At 47.3% G+C, this 21,716-nt stretch overlaps 1 protein-coding gene across 1 annotated transcript in view; it reads left to right on the forward strand.

The window, feature by feature from the left end:
• NAT8L (N-acetyltransferase 8 like) overlaps window positions 1-5,902 on the forward strand; it is a 29,343-nt gene extending 23,441 nt beyond the window's left edge. The window contains exon 3 of the mRNA XM_074903730.1: window positions 4,470-5,902. Within this exon, the coding sequence (XP_074759831.1) occupies window positions 4,470-4,837 (368 nt within the window). The 3' untranslated portion in view covers window positions 4,838-5,902. The remainder of the gene's footprint in view (window positions 1-4,469) is intronic.
• Window positions 5,903-21,716: the final 15,814 nt, after the last annotated feature.

Here is a 21,716-nt window from a genome sequence, read left to right on the forward strand (position 1 = left end):
GAGATGTAGTTAATTTTATTTCATCCTAGGTGTGAAAAAGTGCAAAAACAAGACAGGCTCTGAGTCAATCCCCTCAGTCCAGAAAAGATCTGGAAGAGAACCCCCCAGCCCTGGGGGGTGGCAGTGTGGGGTGGTTTTCCCAGGGTGCTTCCACCCTGCTTCAGAGTAAGTGTTGATGGAAGAGTGGATATGGTGAGGAGCTGCAGCTGGCTAGGATTGCTGAAAACATGTTGAGTTTAGGTAAAAAAGCAAACCGTAGATCTTTAGGGTTCCTGCTCTGAATCTGAAGGGTTTTCCCAGAGGAGAGAAGGTCTCAGCCCAAGGTCAGCAGCAAATGATGGGACCCCAGAACAGCTTTCAGTGGCAAATCCCCATCTGAATGGGATGCAGCTCCCTGGAGGAGGGATTTGACAACCCCACGGGTGAAAGCTGCTCCTGGGCTTGTAGCCACCTTTGGAAAATTGAGGTGTCTTTAGCAGGCTGAAGGATCTGGCCACTGGTGGCTCTCAGAGCAGGTGCAGACACAAGGTGGGTGGCAGGGCAAACATCTTGGGGATTGATGGCGCTGGTGTAAACAAGAGCCGGATACAACTCGCATTGTTTGAGCAGATGTGTCTTGTCTACTGCTAATTATAAGCATTGCGTGCACAACACACTGGGAGATGTGCCAGATACTATTTCTTTTCACGTTGAATTCAGAATCATTATAATTAAGATTTAAAGTTGTAAGTAAAAACTAACAAGGGGTGCGGGTGTGCTGTCATGCTGCTTGCAACCGGGCTGGTCCCTACCCGGGTGGTGAGGGTACGGCCTCCATCCTGAAGGCTGGTTGGAGGAGGATGGGGGTGTGAAGGGCCTTGTGGGCTCTGATGTGGCATGCATGCCAGATTTGGATTTTAAATAGGCAGAAGACCCAAAAATACTAGAAACGTGCTGTTTTACAAATGTGGGAAGTGTTGCTGAGTGAGCTTTAGCAGTCTCTTGTGCTTGGTGGGCACAGAGGAGAGGTGCTTGCTAAGAAGGGAAAATCATGAATAAAAGCGGGAAGCAAACAGGGAAGCAATCGCATAACCTCGGGCCGAGAGGAACCTAGGTTGGTATCTCTGGTTTGAGGAAAACGAGGCAGACTTGCTGAAGAAGCACCAGGAGGAGGTGCTGTGCGTAGGGCTGGATGAGAGGGATGCAGTGGCTGTGCCACTGGCTTGGTGGGCACCAGTTGATGGCTGGTGTGTGGTGCTTCTTGGGGCTTCCTCAGGAACAGGCAGGTTCTGGGGACAGCCCCATGTGCCCCTTGGGGAGCATCCCACCTCTGCTCCCCAAACATGGTGGTGGAGCTCATGAACCTTCTTTTTGGACTACGCTGCAGGGGCTGAAATCGGTCGCTGTGCATGTAGGGTGAGGATCAGTGTGGCCCTGATTTCATGGTGTGCTTGCTGTGCGGCCAGAGGCATGGTGGATGGGCTGGGGGGTGCGTTGGGCAGAGCTGCCACGTGATGAGCGGTTTAAAAACAGCACTGCGGAGCCGAGAGTGGTGAGCCCTCAGCCCTGCGATTTGTATTCAGATGGAAGGCGGCTGCTGGGTTTCAGCACTTGTAGGTCTTCATCTGGGGTCGTGTCTGAATAAATTAATGTTTTGAGATGCGGGTGAATGCAGGGGAACAAGCTGCACTGTCAACACAGCAGCAGAGGAGAGACATCTTAACTGCTCATGATAAATGGGTCAGGATGGGTCCTGGTGTTTTAAAAATTAGCTGTTGACCTAGATAGCGACAGCATAATGACTTGCTTGCTGTGGGAACAAAAGTGAGTGTTGCTGGAGCTGCGCATCGGTCTGAAGGTGGGGATGAGCCCGGTGTACTGGGCTGAGCCTGGGCTGGTTCCCCGTGCCTTGTTCTTACCCAGCTTTTCCTCAGCAGCTGGGCTGTGCCGTGGGGAAGTGTGGAAGACCTCAGCCGTTTCTTCCTGATGGCTTTGCCGAGTCACAAGGTGCATTTGTCCCACGGGCAGCAGCCTGGGAGACCTCCCTCTGCCCTGTGCTTTGCTCTCTTCCAGTAGCAAAGGACTCTTGAGTTGCCCTATTCGTTACACTCCCCATGCCCTGCCCGTTTTGCAGGGGGAGCAGTGCTGTGCACCTCTGAGCACCCATGCAGACTGTTTAATGCCAGCCCTTACAGAGATGTACCACGCACTTGGGTTGGAGTGGTTGGCAGGGTTGATGCTAAAGATGGAGCTGCTGCCCAAGTTAGGTTTTCTTCTGCTTAGCCTGTGGCAGGTTGCAGTGTGCCAGAGGTTTCTCCTGTGATGGGATCCTGTTCCTCTGGGTGAAGCCATGTTCCTCCTGAACACTGAAAGTCAGCACTTGGCGAGAGACATGTCAGTGCCCCTCATTAGCTGCTTTAGTTGAACAGTGGCTTTCCTGGGTGTTAATTCAGCAATATCCAACCTAAGGTCACACTTGACCTGTGCTGACAACACTGGTGGTCTTAGTTCATTTTTCCTTCACCAGAATTTTCTGTAAAGATCCTTAGTTAAGACCTGAGTAATTCATTACTTGAATTTCATTTGCGGTTTTGTTTTGTTTTGTTTTTCTTCCCTTGCTGGTGGGGCCAAGTGATGCTGTAACACTCAAGACTTAACAGCAGTTTCTAATTGCATCAGCTTTACCATTTGTTGGCCAGTATGAGCAGTGGGGTGGGATGGTATTGGTGCTTCTCTCCAGTGAGGTCCAGTTTTATTTGACCCTCATAACTGGGGCTGTGGTTGGAGTGCTTGGGACTCCAGCATGCTTGTTCCAAGCCAAACTGGGTGCCCATCAGATTGCTGGGCTTTGATTAGATTGTTTTTTGCTTTGGCCTCTTGAATGTAGCATTGGCCTTATGGACCCTTCAGCCCCATGGCAGAGTAGCAGTGCTGACCCCCCTGCACCCCCAAAGCACAGCCTGTTCATTAAGCTGCGTCCTTGTTCCTGGAGCAGTGTGCCAGCTGACTGGTGCCGGGGCACAGTTCAGGATGGGCTGGTTTTGCTCACTGAAACTCTACATGGTTTTGGCCTGAATTGTTTGAGCACTGTGTTTTCAGCTCATGCGACGCTCTTGCCTGGTGCAGGCCAGCAAAGGAGGAGCAGCAGCTCCAAAGCAGGGGAGACCTGGCCGCAAGTGTCCCAACCTGTGGGGAAAAAGGGCTGTGCACAGGAGATGCTCTTTCTGGGGGTGTATATGGTGTTTTTCCCTGTTGGTGCTCGTTGGCTTTCGTCGTTCCAGTTTCTCACTACCAGCATCTTGCTGCCCAGTTCGGATTTTATTTGGAGCTGCCTTAGGCAAGTCCTGCACTGAGCTCCTGAAGTCCCCAAGAGAAGGATGCGCTTACATATCCAGATGTGGATATGGAAAGGTCAGAAACAAACCAGCGAGTCACTTATTTAACTTTTCACATCAGGTCCTCATGGATGGAGAAGTGGGTGGCAGGAGGAGATACTGGGAGCCCTGAGCCATCAGGGCTGCTCCTGCATTGCACCTGAAAACCAGCATCCCTACGTGTCCCAGCAAGAGGTTGGGACCATGGCTTGGTGTCTGGCCCACAACAGGCACAGGTTTCCCAGACCTAGGGAGGCTCCACCACCTCCCTATGCCCCAGCCCTGCCAGCTGTGACCCAGGACAGGGGCTCCTGCCCTGTTCCAAGCTGGCTCTCTGCCTCTTGCCGCAGCACCGGGAAAAGGGGCTCAGCCTTTCCCTCCTTCACTGTCACCCCAGTTGGGTCCTGCCCTCTCAAATAGCCGAGGATGCTTCGTGCACCGCCCTGTGCTTCTCCCCTGTGGGCTCCCTGCCTGCATGTGGCCACCCCTGCTCGCTTCGGAGACCACAGGTCTGCCCAGAGCACATTGGCAGCTCTCAGCGAATGAGCCCGGTGATGCGCTGCCCGCACAGCAGACGAGAGCTGCTGGAGGGTGTGACTCCCAGTAAAGGAGGAGTTTGGCAGCAAAGCATACGAGGGGCTGCCTGTGCCATCGCTGGGTCTTGAGGTGGGATGCAACAAGCAGCCAAAGATGGGCTGGGCTGTGCTGGGAGGCATCTGGGACTCACTGCAGTGAAGTTACTGGTAGGCCAGGAGAGTGTGACTGCGTGCGGGTCAGAAGTTACGCGTCATCTGCCACCACGAGTTGAGGATCGATCGTTACCTGTGTGTGATGGCAGCCAAACGCACTTCATAAGGTTTGGTCCCTGTGAACCTTGTTTTGGTTTATAGTGACTCTCCTGTGCATTTTCCTTGGGAGAACAACATTCCCTTCAAAGCATCAAGGGAAAAGAAAGATTGGTCTTTCTTTACGGAGGTTGTTAGTCCCCACATGTGACAGAGAGGTGATTTCTGACCCTAAGCCCAGCTCCCATTGGTGTGTTTGTCAACGGGTGCTTTGCCTGCCTTGCCCATCCAGGGCGGCCAGTGGCTACATGTGCTGCTTTATTTTCTGCAGGCTCCTGTTTCTGGGTCGCCGTCCTGGATGGCAACGTGGTGGGGATCGTGGCAGCGCGGGGCAATGAGGAGGACAACACGGTGGAGCTGCGCCGCATGTCTGTCGACTCCAACTACCGCGGCAAAGGGATCGCCAAGGCCCTGGGCCGCAAAGTGCTGGAGTTTGCTGTGCTCAACAATTACTCCTCCGTCGTGCTGGGAACCACGGCCGTGAAGATGGCAGCCCACAAGCTCTACGAGTCCTTGGGGTTCAAGCACGTGGGTGTCGTCGAACATTATGCCCTGCCGGGAATGACGCGCTCCTTATTGGAGAGAATGTTTTTCCAGGTCCGCTACCACCGCTACCGCCTGCAGCTGCGGGAAGAATAAAAAAAATTCAACCAAACAAAAAAAATTATTTTTTTTCCTCCTCCTCCCCCTTCAAAAATAATAAATTACCCTTCTATTTCTCGTCACCGTTGATTTGCCAATTTGGGTTGAGTTTTTGTTCCCTCACGTCATCTTTTGGTTTGCTCCGTGCAGCTCGATCGGCCGGCCGAGCAGCGCTCCTTCCTCGCATGCTGTAGGTGGTGGTGCTGGGAGTCCTGCGACCCGGCGGGGCAGAGCGGAGCGGAGCGGCGGCCTCTCCTTCCCAGGTACCTCCGTAAAGCACAGAAACTTAACTGCAAAATAGTACCACTGCTCTGGTGTACATAGTCTTCTCCTTTTCCAAATGTAAGATAACATAGTGATGCATTCATAATAGTGCAGAAATATTACTTGAATGCAGTTTTCAGTATTTCATGCACCAGTAAGTAGAATATGCATTCGTCTTACCGTTATTTACTGGTTAATAGTTTTCAAAGAAAAGGTGGGGGGAGCAAAAACCCTCCCTCCTCAACCCGCTTGCTACAATGCATGAAGAGGAAAGCGCGTGTACGCACTCAAACACATCGCACTGCCACCACGGCACTGGTGTTGCACTTTTTTTGGATGTGCCTCATTCTGCCAAATGTCTGAGAGACCCTGGGTGCATCCGGTAACCACGACTCCGCTCCATTCCCCCCCTCCTTCCTAAGCCAGCACAGACTCGGACCGGCTGAACTCTGAGCCCCATTGTACCATAGTGTGAAGTTAAGATCAAACCTAAATATCTCCTCCGCTGTTCTGTAGCCACGCGTAACCTGCAGTCCTGGGCCAGACTCCGCATGTGCGTTGGACTTTCTCTTTGCTGCCTTTTGGGGTTTTTTTTGTTTGTTTGCTTTTTTAATTTTATTTTTAAGGGGGTTTTTTGTTGTTGTTATTATTTTTAGTTTTGGCTTTTGCTGAATGGTGTCATTGAGGCGTAATGGAGGCTGCAGTTCCTATGGCAACACATTTGCACATTAATGTGCGTACCAAATCTAACCACTTCAGAGAAGCAACGTGTGACAGATAATAGCATTTTGGGGAGCGCCGGGGGGGTGGGTGGGGGGGGAAGAGCGTACTTATCTTAACCAGCTGCTTGTTTGATAAATGTAGATGGCCTCACTGCAGCCTTCCATCAAAGGTAATTAACTGCTTTAATGATGTCAGATTTGTGAATTGTACAATGCAAAAAGCAATGCAAAGCAGATTCGGCATGTGTCTGTACCCGGTATGTATGTACAGTGCCTGCCAACTAAAGAATAACCAAGACTACAGCTTCTTCTAGCCTGAGATATCAACTTTTATAACTTATTTAAACAAATAGCAACTTTGCATGAATTACGTCTTGGGGAAAAAGAAGATCAGTAGGTTTTAATTTTTAAAACATGGTATCAGAAGTATACAGAAAACCATTTCTGGCTGCACTTAATTTGGGGTGGGTGGAGGGGTTCAGCTCTGTTAATACATTTAAAGGGAAAACTCCTTTAATTTAGTTCCTGGGGAAAAACAAGTTACTATTTTATGAAGTATGATACGTGTGGCGGGGAGTGGGGGGGGAACCCCACCACCTATCATGATGAACTTGATGAAAGGGTAGAGCATGTGTTAACCACGCTTGCACTTGCAAACACAATGGAAGCATCAGCGGGAGAGCCCCAGAAGGGAGGCGGCTGGCGTGGGGCTGCGGAGAGGAGAGGAGCAGTGGGGCGGGCAGCATGGACCCACGCCTGGGATGCTGCCTGCATCTCACCCGCGCAGAGAAGTGCCCTTTCCTCTCCAGCCGAAAGCTTTCCCAGCACTGAGACGTGGCCGGCGAGGCTGGATGAGAGCAGCGGGGAGGGGGCTCGCCCCATCTCAGGGTGCGGGGATGGAGGAGCCGTTTGGCGCAGCCCCAGTAGCGTGCTCAGTGCTGGGCTCAGGCTTGGTCCAGCCTGTAAGGAGCCGGAGGGGCAGAGTCCCAGTGTGTGTCCCAGCAATAAGGGGGGAAATGAGGATGGTGAAGGGCACTGTAGCAAGAGACCGTGAGCTTAATTAACAAAATTTCTGTATGGGGCACTATATTTTTAAAAGTCTTTCTATGCTGTACATTTCTCCTGAAGCTGAAATAATGTACTGTTGGTAGGGGTTTTTGTATAGTGTACAGAAATTGGCAGAATATTTTCTTGCTGCATTCAGTGATTTATTAACCGAAGTAAAATAGACAAATATAAAGTGTTAGCAAAAGTTGAAAGAAAAAAAACCACAAAACAGTTTGTGCCTTTTTTAGTTTATTTTTCTGTTGCTATATAATCACTGCACTAAAACCTTTCCAGAGGGGAAAAAAACAAAAACTAGTCTCTTAATAAGGGAGGAATACATAAAGCCTAAATTGAGCATTAATTTTTTTATTGGGATATTTAAAAGAATGTTGCTGGTTTTATTTGATACCTGTGCCTTTGTAATAAAACTCCACATCCTGTCAGAAAAGCCAAACCTGGAATAAATCCCACCAGATCTCACAGACACAGAAGTACCATCAGGTTATCAGTATTTTCTTTAAAACATGTAAACCTTAACTGATGATATTACAGTATCTGATCGTATAATACCTGTTGAGTTGCCTGGGAAATAGGTGCTTTGGAAAGGTGCAGCTTTCAGGGTGCTGTCTACGTTCCTCCCTGGGCACGCCGGATAAGCATTGAGTCGTTGCCGCTTGGCCAGTAGCTGCCAAGCAAATTTCTTCCCTTAATGCTTCTGCCAGTTGCTTTGTGACCGGACTCTTTGGAAGAAATCCAGCTGGTTGCTCCCAGCTCTCCAGCCATTTCTGAAGGAAAGGGCTGGGTGCCAAATAGGCTGGGTTTTGCTTTCCTCAGAGGATGGAGAGGGCTGGCGGGTGAAACACCACTGATCACAGCCCTGGTTTTTATTGGGAAGCCCACGAGGCTGCCAGAGCTGCATCCCTGCTGGCAGCAGCGGGACCAGGGGTACAGGACCTCCAGTGTTGTTGTTGCTTTCTCACCCAGAGCTGCTCTGAATAGGATTAGACAAGTTTGGCTTAAAAGCACCAAGTGATACTGCCATTTCATCTGCACTGACGGGAAGTTTCCCTAACTGTGATAGCTCAGGGCTCAGCTCTGGAGCCAGGAGGTGGCTGCTCTGCATGGCCCCAGGGCTCTGGACCACACCAGGCTCACCCACTGTCCCCCCAGGGTCCAGCCTGCCTTGCCCCCCCCTGCCGGGGCCAGCATGCTGGTAGACCATGGTGTAGCTCGCAGGGTGACACGTTGAGGTTGAACTGCCTTTGGGGCATCCATCCCTCGCTCTGCCTGTTCCAGGGTGCGCTGGTTTAAACAACATTGCATGCAGAAGATGCCAGCTCATCGGTTGTGTTTCCCTTTGGGGAGCTTCTTGCATCTACACCAGATAGCTGTGCTCACCACATCCCTGCATCGGGACCACCCCCATCTCCCCTTTCTCCAGGCTTGACTCTTCCCACCCCAGTTCAGTGGCTGGGTGAGTGCAGAGCAGCACAGGATGGTTGTGGGTTTGGTCCTGATCAGAAGAGCTTGTGATCTTGGACCTACTGCCAGATACCCCTTGAGATCCTATTGCCAGTTGTTGAGTCTTAATTCCAACAGAGACTCATGTCAGTGTGAGATGGGAGGGGATGCTCCTAATTTATTTTGGTGGTTTCTCTTTCCAAGGACACTTCTGGCTGGAGCGCGTGGAAGAGTGGAGCGACTTTTGGGTTTTAGCCTCCATAAACATGATGGCTCGTAAGACCACTTTGGATGTAGTTGGAGGATGTGTTGGAGATGTGAAGGAACTTCCCCTAGCTGTGCCAGGTGCCTGCTTTTCCTTTGTTCTGCACGCAGGTTGTTGCAGCCTGCTGCCCCTGGCTGCACACCATGCGGTGGCACTGAGGAGGCAGTTTCCTCGCCTGGCAGCTCCTTAGTGTTGTGACTTTCTGCTAATCCCTGTGCAATGGGCACTGCTCGAGTGTCCTCTGCCCGAAGGGGACTGGGGCAGAGCCCTTGCTCCATGGGGGAAGGCACCAGGTGTGATGTCCAGAAATGAAAAAAAAAAAAGAGGAAACTGCATTGCGGTGGCTGAGGTCCACAGCCTTGGGGCTGCCCCAGCCCTCCAGCACAGCCTGGGCTATTCCCTCTGGAGTGAGTGGGAACACCCTGAGCAAACTGGCATCTCAAGCACTTGTAATATTTGGCACTAAGCTCTGTGGGAAGCTTGGCCCCTGAACGGCTCCAGGCCAATAATGCTGAGCCATCAAACCAACAAAGAAAGTGATTTCTAATCTTACTTGAAACCCATGAACTGGTGTTTGTTGTGAATTCATGCCATGTTTTCCCTTCAGTGAAGCAGACAGCACCTGCGATTGCTTAGAAATGGCAGCCATAATTCATCTCTGCTGGGACATGCAGAAAAGTTTATGGCAGTGCCATCAGCTGGAAGCTGTCCCTTTCCCTTACTTTGCCGTTACGGTGCGGTACGTGGGACGGTATTTCTGAGCAAGGCTTCACCTCTCCCCGAGCGTGCTGGGGCTGTACCCGCGCACAGCACCGAGCGTCAGGAGCTGGGCTCTGGCCTGCACAGTCTGTCTGCTCCGATCGCTGCAGCACGTACAGCTCGGGGAGCAGCAGGGGAAGCTGGGGCTGCTGCAGGGCACTGTCTGCCTGGGGGGGAGAAACGCACAGCCACAGGGTACCTTAGCTGCAGGGCTTTTCAGGCTGGCCATCGTGGAAGGAGATAGCTGGGAGTGTAGTCACCCTGTCAGGGCGCAGCACGCTTGTTATAGAAGATGGTTGTTGGAAGCAGGTGAGTTTGGTGGTGTTATAGGGAGACTGTGAGGATGATCTGTGCCCTTCGACTCTGAGGTGCAGCAGCACTGCAGGGTTGAGCTGGCTGGCAGTGTGCAGTGAGGGGCGCGCGTGGCACAGAAGCAGGTCCAGCGTTTGTGTTGCTGCAGAGGTAGCTGCACCCCCAAAGCCAGCGTCACAGCTTGCAGGGTATGAGTTGTTCTGCTTATGTGCAAGATGGATACACCTAAATTCTTAAGATCCCAAGGGCAGCTCTGTATCTTGACTCATTTCAGCATCACCCTTCAGCGAAAGCAGGGGGTAGACAACCCTGGGGACATCTGTCCCCGGAGCTGGGATCTGGACAGTCATTTCCCCCCCTGTATCCGTCCCCATGGGGGACGAGGATGATACTTTAGGTCATGATGTCTGAATTTAATAGTCTCTATGTAGGCAAAGCAGGACTAAGGGTTGGCCTGTGGCTGTTGGGTTCGGATGTCCCTGAGGTCCTGGTGCTGCCCACCTGCAGCGGGAGCAGAAAGCGCTTGGTGCGGGGGGGGGATCGGGCCCCTTTCTTGCTGTGGCCAACTGCCAGAACAGAAGTCCTGTGGTCAGAATTCCCGAGGGAACTGTGGTTTCACAAAACCTCATCATGATCCTTGCTGCTGCCCGTGGCTCACTGAACCATATCCATGCGCGATGCAGGTCTGCTGCCTTTTAATTTGCCACATTTGCTGGCTGAGGTGCAGATAGATAGAGACTGACTGCAGGGATTTCCGAATTGCCAAACACACGAAGGCAGGAACCAGCTCCAGTTACCTCTGAATTAACAATCTCATTTTCAATTGTGCTGGGAGCCTGTGTTTCATTAGCACTAGTGTGATGCTGTTGGTTTGCACTCTATTTAAAGCTTAATAAAGGCATTTTAATTCCACGCTAACTGGAGTGTTGCAGTGGAATATACTGTACCACATAAAGAAAACAAAGGGATGCAAACTGTTAAATAAGCTTTAAAATGCAAAAGGATAATTTTCTCTATTTTTTTTCTCCCTCAAAATAGATCCACACAGAATCTTGAGGAAAAAAAAAGGTGTGCTCTTGCATCCCTCAGTAATAGAGACTATGCACAGAGATTAGGCTTATCTCCCACCATAAAACTGCTACCTGAATGGTGACCTGGAGTTCCTTTCATTGAAAATAAAATAATAATTTGAACAACAGAGTTTAGTTAAAACACACTATCATTTAAAACAGCAAGCTCTAAGTCAGCATTTGGAGTTTGATCACTGTTTAAAATCACTGTTCAGTGCTTTGTATTACACGATGGTCAGCTGTGGGAGAGAATATGCTTTTAACATCTAAACAGTAGAAAGTGGACTTATTGAGACCAAGAGCATAACAAATACATATTGCAACTGTAAATTTATTTAGAAGTGACATGTTTGAATGCAGAAGCAGCTACTGCTATGTAAGCGTAACGAACATATAGCTAACATTGTTTTCAATTTCTTTTCCTCCAAAGCTTAGTCCTTTTGACTTGTAATATGTATATTTGCTTTTTAAAAAATATAATTAGGTTTAACAAAGCATCCGTTGCTTTGTAAGTTGTACTTATGATTGTGCTGGGCTGTTAGCTTTAAGCAGTTTGTGTGCTTGTGTTACTTTATTAAAGCAAAAGTCTTCTTGAGACAAATGCGGTAAAGGTAATGGAAAAAAAATAATATTTTTTTGGTAGTGTTAAGCAGATGTGTGGTATGCATTTGGAAAATGTCCAATGTCAGTTGAAAAAAAAACCACCAAAACTAAACCAAAACTGGGGCTAAATTACTTACCAGAACTGCTCATGTTTAAGGCAGTGGCTTTTTAGTTCATGGGTGACAGGCTAAACTCATGCCTAAATAGAAACTCGGATTCCCCCAAACAGCCTCTTTACTCTGCATCTCTTCACCGTTGTACAAGACCGATGTGAAATTAGTCTTGTGTTTTCTATGTTCAGCATAGTATGTACTGTACTTTGTAACGGGAAGTGGCTACAAGTCCTCAAAGAAAAACGAACATATTTTAAAACAGCAATAATTACCACTGTAAAGCAAATGAGCACGTGGGGGAGAGCACAGGGAGACAGTTAATGAAGATGATACCTTTAGGAAGACACTGGCGTCAGTGCTGCTACTGCACCTGGGGAGCAGGATTAAGTACTAGGAAAGGCCATCGGTCTCTGGGACTGGACTTCACCTTGGCAGACAACTTGCCCATGTAGGATCCTCCGCCTGAATCATACTGTAAGTCCTAACACAGCGCAGGTTTTTCACCATCGTTTTCAGGGTGAGTTATTGGAAATACCATTCCTGGTGGGAGAGACAGACACAAGGAAGAGCTGTCAAGAGTCACAGAGAGGAAGGTAAATGCTCATTGCCGCAGCCTGGTACCCCAGTGTACTCTACTGCTGCACTACTGGGGCTCAACAATAGCAAAAAATAGAATAAATGAATATATTTTTCTTGCGGAGGGAAGCAGGAGTCAGTTCTGTCAGAAAGCTGTTTGCATAGCGTTAAGGCGTATCGATACAAACCAGTTCCTCTAGCGTGGCAGGACGTGTTAAGATGTGTGTGAATTAGCCCTTGGTGTGCTTTAGGCATTTGAGCTCCAGCCTACAAAGCGTTATCCCGCTGCGGCGCGGTCTCTCCATCTTCCGTCGGCAGAGCCCCGGGAGCCAGCCAGCTCTCGAGGGACAGCAGGGTGTCCTCGGGCAGGGTCAGGCGAGGTGCTCCGGACAAATGACTTGTAGGTACTTAAGTTCTGTTCCTGATGGCCGCTGTAACTGTGAAAATTAACCAGACCTGCTGTGATAAATTTGGTTATATAAGGTTTATTTGGTTAATTTTTTATAAGTGAAAACTGAAAAGATGAAAGAGAATTGTAATATGAAAGCAACTGCTGTAAATAATGTACGAATGAATAAAATCTAAAACTTATGTCAGTTTTTTCCTAAACTGTATTGCTGTCAAGTTACTGACACCACAGTGCAGATGGTGCGTGCATCTTTTCCAGCTCCCGCTCCAGCACGGGCAAACACCACTCATTCCTGTCATACATGTCCAGTCATGCATGTCCTTGGATTATATTTCCATGCTGTTCCAGCTCACTGACTAATGCTAACATGTTCAGAAGTGTAACTGTTCTTGGAGCTGCATATAGCAAATGTGGAGCCACCCCTGGGCGTTGCATTGCAGGCGCTGCCCTGCCACGGGACCCTGCCCAGCCCTGGCCACCAGGCACAGGTCTGCCTAGGACCACGCACCTCCATTTGCGGTTTGAGCATTCGCACCCAAAATCCCACCTGAGGTCGGAGGCTGCCCTGAGAAATGTCCCATTGGAGCAAAGGACAAAAAAAACCACGCAGTGTTGTCTTTTCTGCCACCCAGGACATGAAGCCATAGATCAGGCATTATTGGTGAGGATGCTTCTGTGGCGATGCATCTGGAGGGTTCCCCAAGCCACATAAACCCCTTTCTCTTCCGTACGCTTGTGCATTTCCTTAGGTAAAAACCAGCACGAATAGGCTGTTCCCCACTGTTTGTGTGTTTAGACCTGTACGAGGCTATTGCTGACCAACTCGAGCGTGTCTGAGGCAGTTTGGGGGGTGGAAATGGAGCTCCAGCCTTCAGCCCAGTTGGATGCAGTTGCAATAAACAGCCATTGAAATGGCTTCTGGGGATGTTTATTCCCAAGAAGCAGTTTTTTGGTGGCAATTACAAATGCTGTCAGGAGAGCTCTGCCAGCCCGTGGCTCAGGGACAGCCAGACAAACCCCCCTTTCCCAGCAGACTGGCTCTGGAGCGCCCAGCAGCACCCCCAGCAAGGGCACTGGGTGCTGTCGCCTTCCCAGCGGCGCGGGCCCAGGCTCTGGGACGTGCAGGGTTATCTGCCGGAGCACTCGGGCAGCAGGAGGTTGATGCCTCTGTGGTCTGGATCCAGCCCCTATCACTTGCCTGCTTTATCCAGATGTGCAGACACCCGATAGCAGTATCTCGCTCAGAGGAGGAGTATAAAATACACTTCTGGGACTGATAGTGATGTGCTGTGAGATTTAGGGGGTTTCTGGGGGGGAACAGCTCTAAGTTCATGCATGTGCACAAGCTTTATTTTATACCAAAGCTACCAAAAAAAAAAACAAAAACCAAAAACAACCCACAAAAAAACCACCACCGTAAAACTGCTCCAGTGAAGGGGAAAGTGGTAACAAAGGCTGTGTTAGTTCTAGCAGCTGTATTGTGTGTGCTGTGTGCCTTAAAGCACCTCAATTAACCGCTAATTGGGCTCTAATTCTCCACTAACAGGCCGCACATCCCTGTCCTGGTCCTCTGTTCTTCCCCTTCACTCCTCTGTTCTTCCCCTTCACGGTGGCTTGCTTCAGATAAAAAATTAAAATTCAGGGGGACAAGGACTTTGTCCCCATACCCTGTGTTCCCAGGCACATGCCTCTAGATGAGACAGGACCTCATGATGCCTTCTCCTGTTGCAGGCTGCCCAGCACACCCGCCACCTATATATAGATAAATATACACCTTAGTGCGTCCTAAAAAGCCAAAGCAAATCAGCAACACTCCCCCCCTCCCCTCCCCAAGCTGTTCCCATGGCGTCCCCTCAGCTGCTTGGTGCTCTCCCAAGAAAAGGCAGGCGGCTGAGGCTGGAGCCAGGCAGGAAGGCACCCAGATCTAACAACTGAGCACATCCAGCCCATCAAACTGCTTTTACCTTGGCCAAACAGCCACCAAAGTGTTCCAGCTCTCTACCTAGCTATCCAGCTGTCTACCTACCATCCACCCACCCAGCCATCCTTGCTGGCCCACCTTTTGCCAAGCCAGAGCTGTCAAGGCCCCACCCATCGGTTTCCAGCCACGCTCCACCACAAGCCCACCGCTCACCCAGGCAGCTCCTTAGCGCTGGCTATGTTTTGTCTATCACGTAGGTTGAGCAAATGGTGGCAAGCTCTGGGGACCGATGACTTTCCTCCAGTCTTCCCTGTGTCCCCACACCTGCAGGGGTTGGGGTCATTTATCTCATGTCTAGGCTTTGCTGGGAGTCACAAACCAGACCTCCTTATGCTTATCTCAGCAGCAAGGGCTGGTCAGCAGCAAGATGATGTGACCCTATGCCTTAAGGTTGTAGGTTTTTTAGTACAGGCTTAGGTGTATTCTGGGTGCATCGAGGAGGGTATCTCTGAGATACAATGCACTTGTAGCAGTAAATGTGATGAGTGTGTGCACTCTGGTGGGACACGTGGTCCTGTCACGTGGCAGGACCTCCAGCCCTGCGGCTCCAGGCTGCGTTTCTACTCCACCAGCAGCGCCCCTTTACAAGCCATCCCACCACCATCGGCCACTCTCACACGTCTGCTTGGCGTCAGGCAAAGGAACCACTGCTAAAGCTAGCAATAGCCAGCGTCTGCTTGGAGTGCTTCTGAGAGCATGAAGGAGTCACCCTGAAGTTTCCTTCACCTGTTTGGAGTCTTTCACCGAGCTTGCTGATACGGTTCTGTCTCTATTCCCTTAAGCATCATCCTGGCTTGCAACAGCCCCAGCTCTGTTACACAAATCTAAGTACCACAATTACCAGCTCTTTCGTTTTAACAAATAAGAAAAACTTGTGTGTTGCAGTGAAGGTGTCCCATCTCAAAGATTATTTTTTGTTGCAATTATTTACAACACTACTGGACAAAGAAACAAAGCAAAACAGCCTCTTTTTACCGCGACATCATCTCAAGGTATGGCCACACTCCTCTAGGATGAAAAGACCTCAGAGAAAGCAGGCTAAGGCACCACAGGATGTTCGCTTGTCTCCCTAAAGTCCTCACAGCCCAGAGTTTGTCATAGCACTTACATGTTATTGACAGGATGCATTTAGGCCCTGGCAGTACTTGCCACCAAAGTTTTCCAGGTTGATCTTACTATGAGATGAAAGCTGTAGAGCTATCAATCAGCTCTGTCAACAGCAATTACATATAAAATGTTGGAATATGAACTGTCAGTATGGGAGGAAGATGGACCATGTTTATGGTCATTTGTGCTAATACAATTATAAAATGTGTCAAATTTTTCAAGACATTAGCCTGTTCATTTCCTTGAGGCACATTTTCGTTCTTTTCCGTGCTTGACTGCATTTGAAAAGTGAATAAAATAAATTCAGCACCTGAGGTCAGTTATAACAGAAGAGGACTGAGCAATGTAGAGAGATTAATCTTCTCATATGGATGTCACAGGCAGGGTCAGATGAATCATGCTCTAGAAGTGCTCATTTCTCTCCATTAATGACCAATCTAAGGTGAGTCTAGACCAGCCCAGCAGTAGATGTCTATCCTAAAAACACCTAAGGCGAGTAAATCCTAACATGATGTCTCTGTAGAAAAGCTTAATTGTACCTGAGAACTCAGGGAAGCTGAAGGACAAACAGTATCATTCTTTTTCAACAAATATTCATTGGGGCTTTAAAGGTAACTGATTGCATTCAGTCACCAAACCATAAAGCCTTAACAGAGAACTATGTTCCTGGTTGTTAAAGAATCAAAGGTTTGGTGCTATGATAAAGACAAATTACTTGCAAAAACTCAGTTGGTCATTAGTCTGGTCCAGCTCCTGCTGCCTTGGTTAGCTGCACTGTGGTTTCGTCCACTAGAGAGAAATGTGAAAATCAGTTGCTCACCATTAATATACAGTCTAATTACTTAGATATTTTTTTTTTTTTCCCTAAACAGGAAAGAGCTGATAGAGTAGGAAAAGAAGAATAAAGAGCTGCTTTGTGTTTCTCTGCAGAGGTTGGTAGAATGGAAGACAGGAAGACTGAAGCAAACTGAATTAGCTTTGACTCCTCTGTGTTGTATGTTCTCATCCTTTACCTTGCAGCAACCGTGAATAACAGACATTAAAAAAGTCAGGATCATTCTTTCAATTCAGTTGTTTAGGACAACTTTGCTTTACATCTGGTGGGCTTATCAAAACAGAAACTCCTGTACAGCCTTATAAGCTGAAGAGACCTTGTTTCTCAAGTACATGAGAGAACAGTCTGTATGATGAGATGGGCTTCCAAGATTAATCTTTTGTGGAAAGGTAGAGAAAACAAAGAAAAAACTAGATACTCAGTTTCACAGGTTGTGACTTCTTTAGGAACATTTTAAGGAAGAGAAGAAGAAGCAAGAAGCCAGTGGGCCATTAAAAACCTTTAATTAATTGTGCACTAGGAAGACATTTTGGCAGAGCATCAAGGGGAAAAGGCAGAAGGCTCAGCACTGAACCAGGACCCACCAGGTGGGTCCCAGGGAAAGCTGTTCTCACTAGCAGCATCAAAGAGTGTTGGAGGGAGGTGTGAGCAAATGGTTACAAATGCTTGTTCTTGGACTTTGCCTGGCGTGTAAGGTGCAGAACTTCTGCTCTAGTGTCCCATCAGTGATGATCTCAGACATACTGCAGTCATTAGAAGGGGAGGGTCAAGCCTTCAAACCCAAGAAGATCACATCAGAAAATTAATTTAGCATTGGATGTCCTCCTTGGATATGGACTTTCTGTTGTTGTGTTTTTAGTTGTGTGGGTTTTGGGGTCTTTTGTGGATAAAGAGGGGCTGAGCAATCCAGGAGGTACTTGCAGGGTGGTTAGTCCTGTTTGGACTGCCTTGGTCTGACAAATGCCCCCTGCCTTGAAAAATTACCTCATGCTGCATGTAAAAACTGCACAAATAGCTAAATTTTTGGTCCAGCTCAGAAGATGGGTGAGAGGAGCTAAAACTGAAAGACTTTGTGCCAAGCCTCTTAAAGCTGCATGCATGGTGTATGCTGGGGGAGCAGGGTTACGTCTGCCACTGTGGATGCCCTAAGGCAAACATTCCCCAAAGAACACTGTAGGTAAATGCCATCATGAATATACACAGAGACAAATGCCTGATGGAGAAGCAGTCCTTCCTTTCACTTTAGTGCAATATATCCAGCAAAACATCACCTAAAATAATTTTGAGGTTAATCACAGGGGAAAAAACCCCACATTACATTTGATGCAACTGCTTCACATTGCAAAGATAAGCTTTCTGTGCAAAATATGTTCCAATGCTAGAATGAGGCCTAAACCAGGCTTTTTGTTATTATTAGCATATGTATGTATGTCAGTTCATCTAACAACTCATAAAAATGTGTATTTCTACAATAAAGCTACCATTTTTTCTCTTATGAATGTACAGAGGGACATTAGACATTCACCTCCCCCACTGAGTCCACTGTAAGGAAGAGCTCAACTGGAGATACTCCTTTTGCACTGCAAAGTGTGGCAAATGGGGTTCAAATGACAGGGAAAATTATACTGACCTACAACTACCTCCATGTCCATTAAGTTTTGTAGGTGTTATACATAGAAGAAAAATATTAGCTCTGTTCATCAATTCCATTTCAGATAACGGTAAGTGGACATCAATGTCCTGGGAAGGGTGAGGAGCTGAAAAACGGTGAGCAAATGAAAAAATTAAAAGCCTTGCAAAAAGAAAAAGAAAAGAAAAAGGAAAACAAAAAAGAGAAAAACAAACCCATACTGAAAACTAATTTCTACAGTTGCAATACTGTGGAAACTTTCCAGTAGCTGTTGTGCTACTTTGGTTCCCAGGCAGCAAAAACTTGCAAGGCTGGCACTTGGGCACATTAAACTGCAGCAAAAATGTCCTTGATATGCTATTAAATTTTCACAAGGCTGAGATGTTTTTCACTGATGCTAGATATAAACTTTTTATCACTGCAATATTAGTCTCCTAAATGTCAGATCACACACAAACTCCTTCAGTCTGGCCATTGGGAGGAGGACTGCACTTCCCCTTCGTGCTTCAGGTCTATGCAGTGTTTAAAACCAGTATTTGAGATTTTGGGCATCCTGGCAAGATTCCCTCACTGTGACTTGCAGAGATACTGCATTTAGTGAAGGCAGATGCTGGTCTTTCATTCTAACAGAAACACAATAGATTTTGATATGAATAGTAATGCTCTCTAGAAACACAGAGCACATGATTCAGCTGGCTAAACATAAGAATCTAGTATCATTTGAGACACCCTATGTTTAGACAGCTTGAAGTGAGCCCAAGCAGACTGTGCACTGCTTTAGGAGAACTAATAAGCTGGAGAGGCAAGCAATATTGTTGTCTTCTCCCTTACTCTCATTCTGAGTCATTTAAGTTTATTATATGTTATGTTTGCATAGTGAATGTGAACAAGTCACACAGATAGCTTGAGCACTTGCAAGTTATGTAGTCTAAAAAATAAATACCCTTTTCCGCTGAGAGATTGTCTTCCTAGAGTCTGAGCATCTGAAAAGCACAACTCAATCACATGATTATCTACTATTTCTACAGTTGCCTTTTAATTAATATCAGTGTCATGTCACCTCTAGTCCCAGGAATGTGCTTTGCCTGTGCGCAATTAAAAATAAATATAGATGCCCTGTCTAGGCATAATTAAGGATAGATTTCAATATGACAAATAATAGTGAAATGAGCAGGGTGCATGATAAAACAGTTTCTTTGTCATTCACTTAAGCAAAATTAATCAAATCACTTTAATATGCTAATAAACTGCAAAATTATTCATTGAGATGGTTTGTTCCTTCGTCATGTCATAGTGTCGAAGGATTTGTCACCAGAGCTTCCTCACAGATTTTCAGCATTTTTTGCATATGTAAAGACATCTTAAGGGAAAACAGCACGGAAGCTCAGGCCCTGCAAAAGGCCATGTCGGATGTGTAAAAGCTGTGAATTTAACATACTTCAAGCATGCTAATATAGAATAATATATCTAAGTCTGTAATTTTCTTTCACATACTTGAAAACTCATTCTTAGAAAACTATTTTTAAAAGCTGTATGATTAAACGGTAGAAATATTTTTTCATTGATGTGCAACTCCTTATATGTAAACAACTACATGTTTAATTGCAGGCCATAAAGCTCATTCTGTAAGCATTCGAGTGACTGGCCAGAGGCTGCAGAGCTACTGCAATTGTATATTATTGTATAAAATCTGTGTTAGGTCGAGAATGAGGTAAAAGTAAGGAACAACATTTACAGAATCACAGAATCATCTAGGTTGGAAAAGACTTTGAAGATCATCCAGTCCAACCATTAACCTCACACTGACAGTTCCCAACTACCCCAGATCCCTCAGCACTGGGTAAACCCAACTCTTAAACCCCTCCAGGGATGGGGACTCCACCACCTCCCTGGGCAGCCCATTCCAACGCCCAACAACCCCTTCTGCAAAGAAATGCTTCCTAATATCCAGTCTAAACCTTCCCTGGCGCAACTTGAGGCCATTCCCTCTTGTCCTATCACTTGTTACTTGGTTAAAGAGACTCATCCCCAGCTCTCTGCACCCTCCTTTCAGGGAGCTGTAGAGGGTGATGAGGTCTCCCCTCAGCCTCCTCTTCTCCAGACTAAACAACTTTGCCCCTCTTCCACTAAATTAGCGAATGTTACATACATCTGTTTAAATTCACTTTACCACTAATAAATTTAATAAAGGTTGCATGATTTACATGTTGTAGAGCTGATGAAGACAAGTTCAAGCCACTTTCACTCCAGTGCATCTAGCTCTGAACAAGATGTTCTTATCCAGAGTGGTTGTAGGTGCAATGCAGACTTCAGAGTGCCGTTCCCCAGCATATGGTGAGGTTTACTCTGCCAACTGAATACATTCTAAGAAATGCGCCAGAGTATCTTTGACCCTGTTCCTCCTTTCCCTCAGGAATACCCATGGAGTGAGGCTTTAAAGGGTCTACGAATCCAAAAGAGGTGTTCCAGCAGGAAAGTAACGTGGTGCAGAGCTTCCTACAGGCCCTTCACTGGAGTACTTACTTACCTGCACGAATGGCTTTGCAGCCCATGCTGTGCTCCCTGCTGTTGCAACACCACTGAGCTGCTGAAACTGTACTAAGAATGAGTTTTTGTTATGAGCATGGAGACACTTGCTGAAATTCAATATAGTAACTTTTTGGTTAGTTTACTGGGACATGAAGTTCTTGGAAGTGAGAAACCTATCAGCGTCATTTTCCTGGTAAAAATGTTTTAATTAAAGAAATCCATTTAATTCCTACTTAATTATTATTTCTGGGAGTGCTACCAGGGTTAGACATTTAACTTGTAAATGCCAAGCATTTGTCTATCCTGCTCAGTCTAACAAAACCTCTTTATGACTTCTAACTACAAACCATCCCAATTACTACAAGTCCAGGTCTTCAGATGGGTTGGTTCGATTTCCAGCCCTCACTTACTCTACAAACAGATGAAGAATCTGTTTGGCTTTGGCACTGGAGTCCTTCGGGGTGGACTGCCAGAGGTCACATTCAGTACAGGTGACTCCAAAACTGACTCTAGAGACAAGGCATGTCAGAGTCTAAGGGAAACAAGAAATGTAAGACCATTTCCTGTAAAATCGGTTTGATACAGACTGCCTTGGTAATAACTTCATGCTTGTGTCCTGATTACTGTCATGGCCAGAGGCTGCACTTTCACAGTCCTGTGCCATACCCTGATAGAACGAGAGGACCACTCGATCCTTCCACAAGGAAACTATGTGAAAACCTCACTTCTCTGTAAGCAAAAATCAAGATCCATCCCAATGTACACTGTGAGGAGGAATGCCTTGGCCTTTAAGCAACAAGGTGTCTGGAAGAGTGGTGGTATGCAGATCTGATGGCTCAGATGAAATTTCAAAAAACCTCAGGCAAGAAATTGTCATGCACTCCAAGATGCCAGGAGGGCTGCTGTCAATGGTACATTGTGGTTCTCTAAACCTCTTGCAGATGCTAAATCTACAAAGTAGACTTGAGACTTTGAATCCCTGCACTGAGGTCCAAGTTCAAAGTTAGCAGTATCAAAGGGTTCAAAATCTTCCTGTTGCTTATTTGTGGGAAGCAGAAAGACATAGGCTTCTTTCCAGCATATTCATGCTTTCTGAACTGAGTCTTTTCCATGCAGGTTTCCTTTAGCCTCTGTTTTACCAGCTGGATTCTCACTCATCTGTGGGCAAGGGAACCCACATTTTTCAATTGCAT

Source organism: Athene noctua, chromosome 4 (genome assembly GCF_965140245.1).
Source record: "Athene noctua chromosome 4, bAthNoc1.hap1.1, whole genome shotgun sequence".
NCBI lineage: Eukaryota > Metazoa > Chordata > Aves > Strigiformes > Strigidae > Athene > Athene noctua.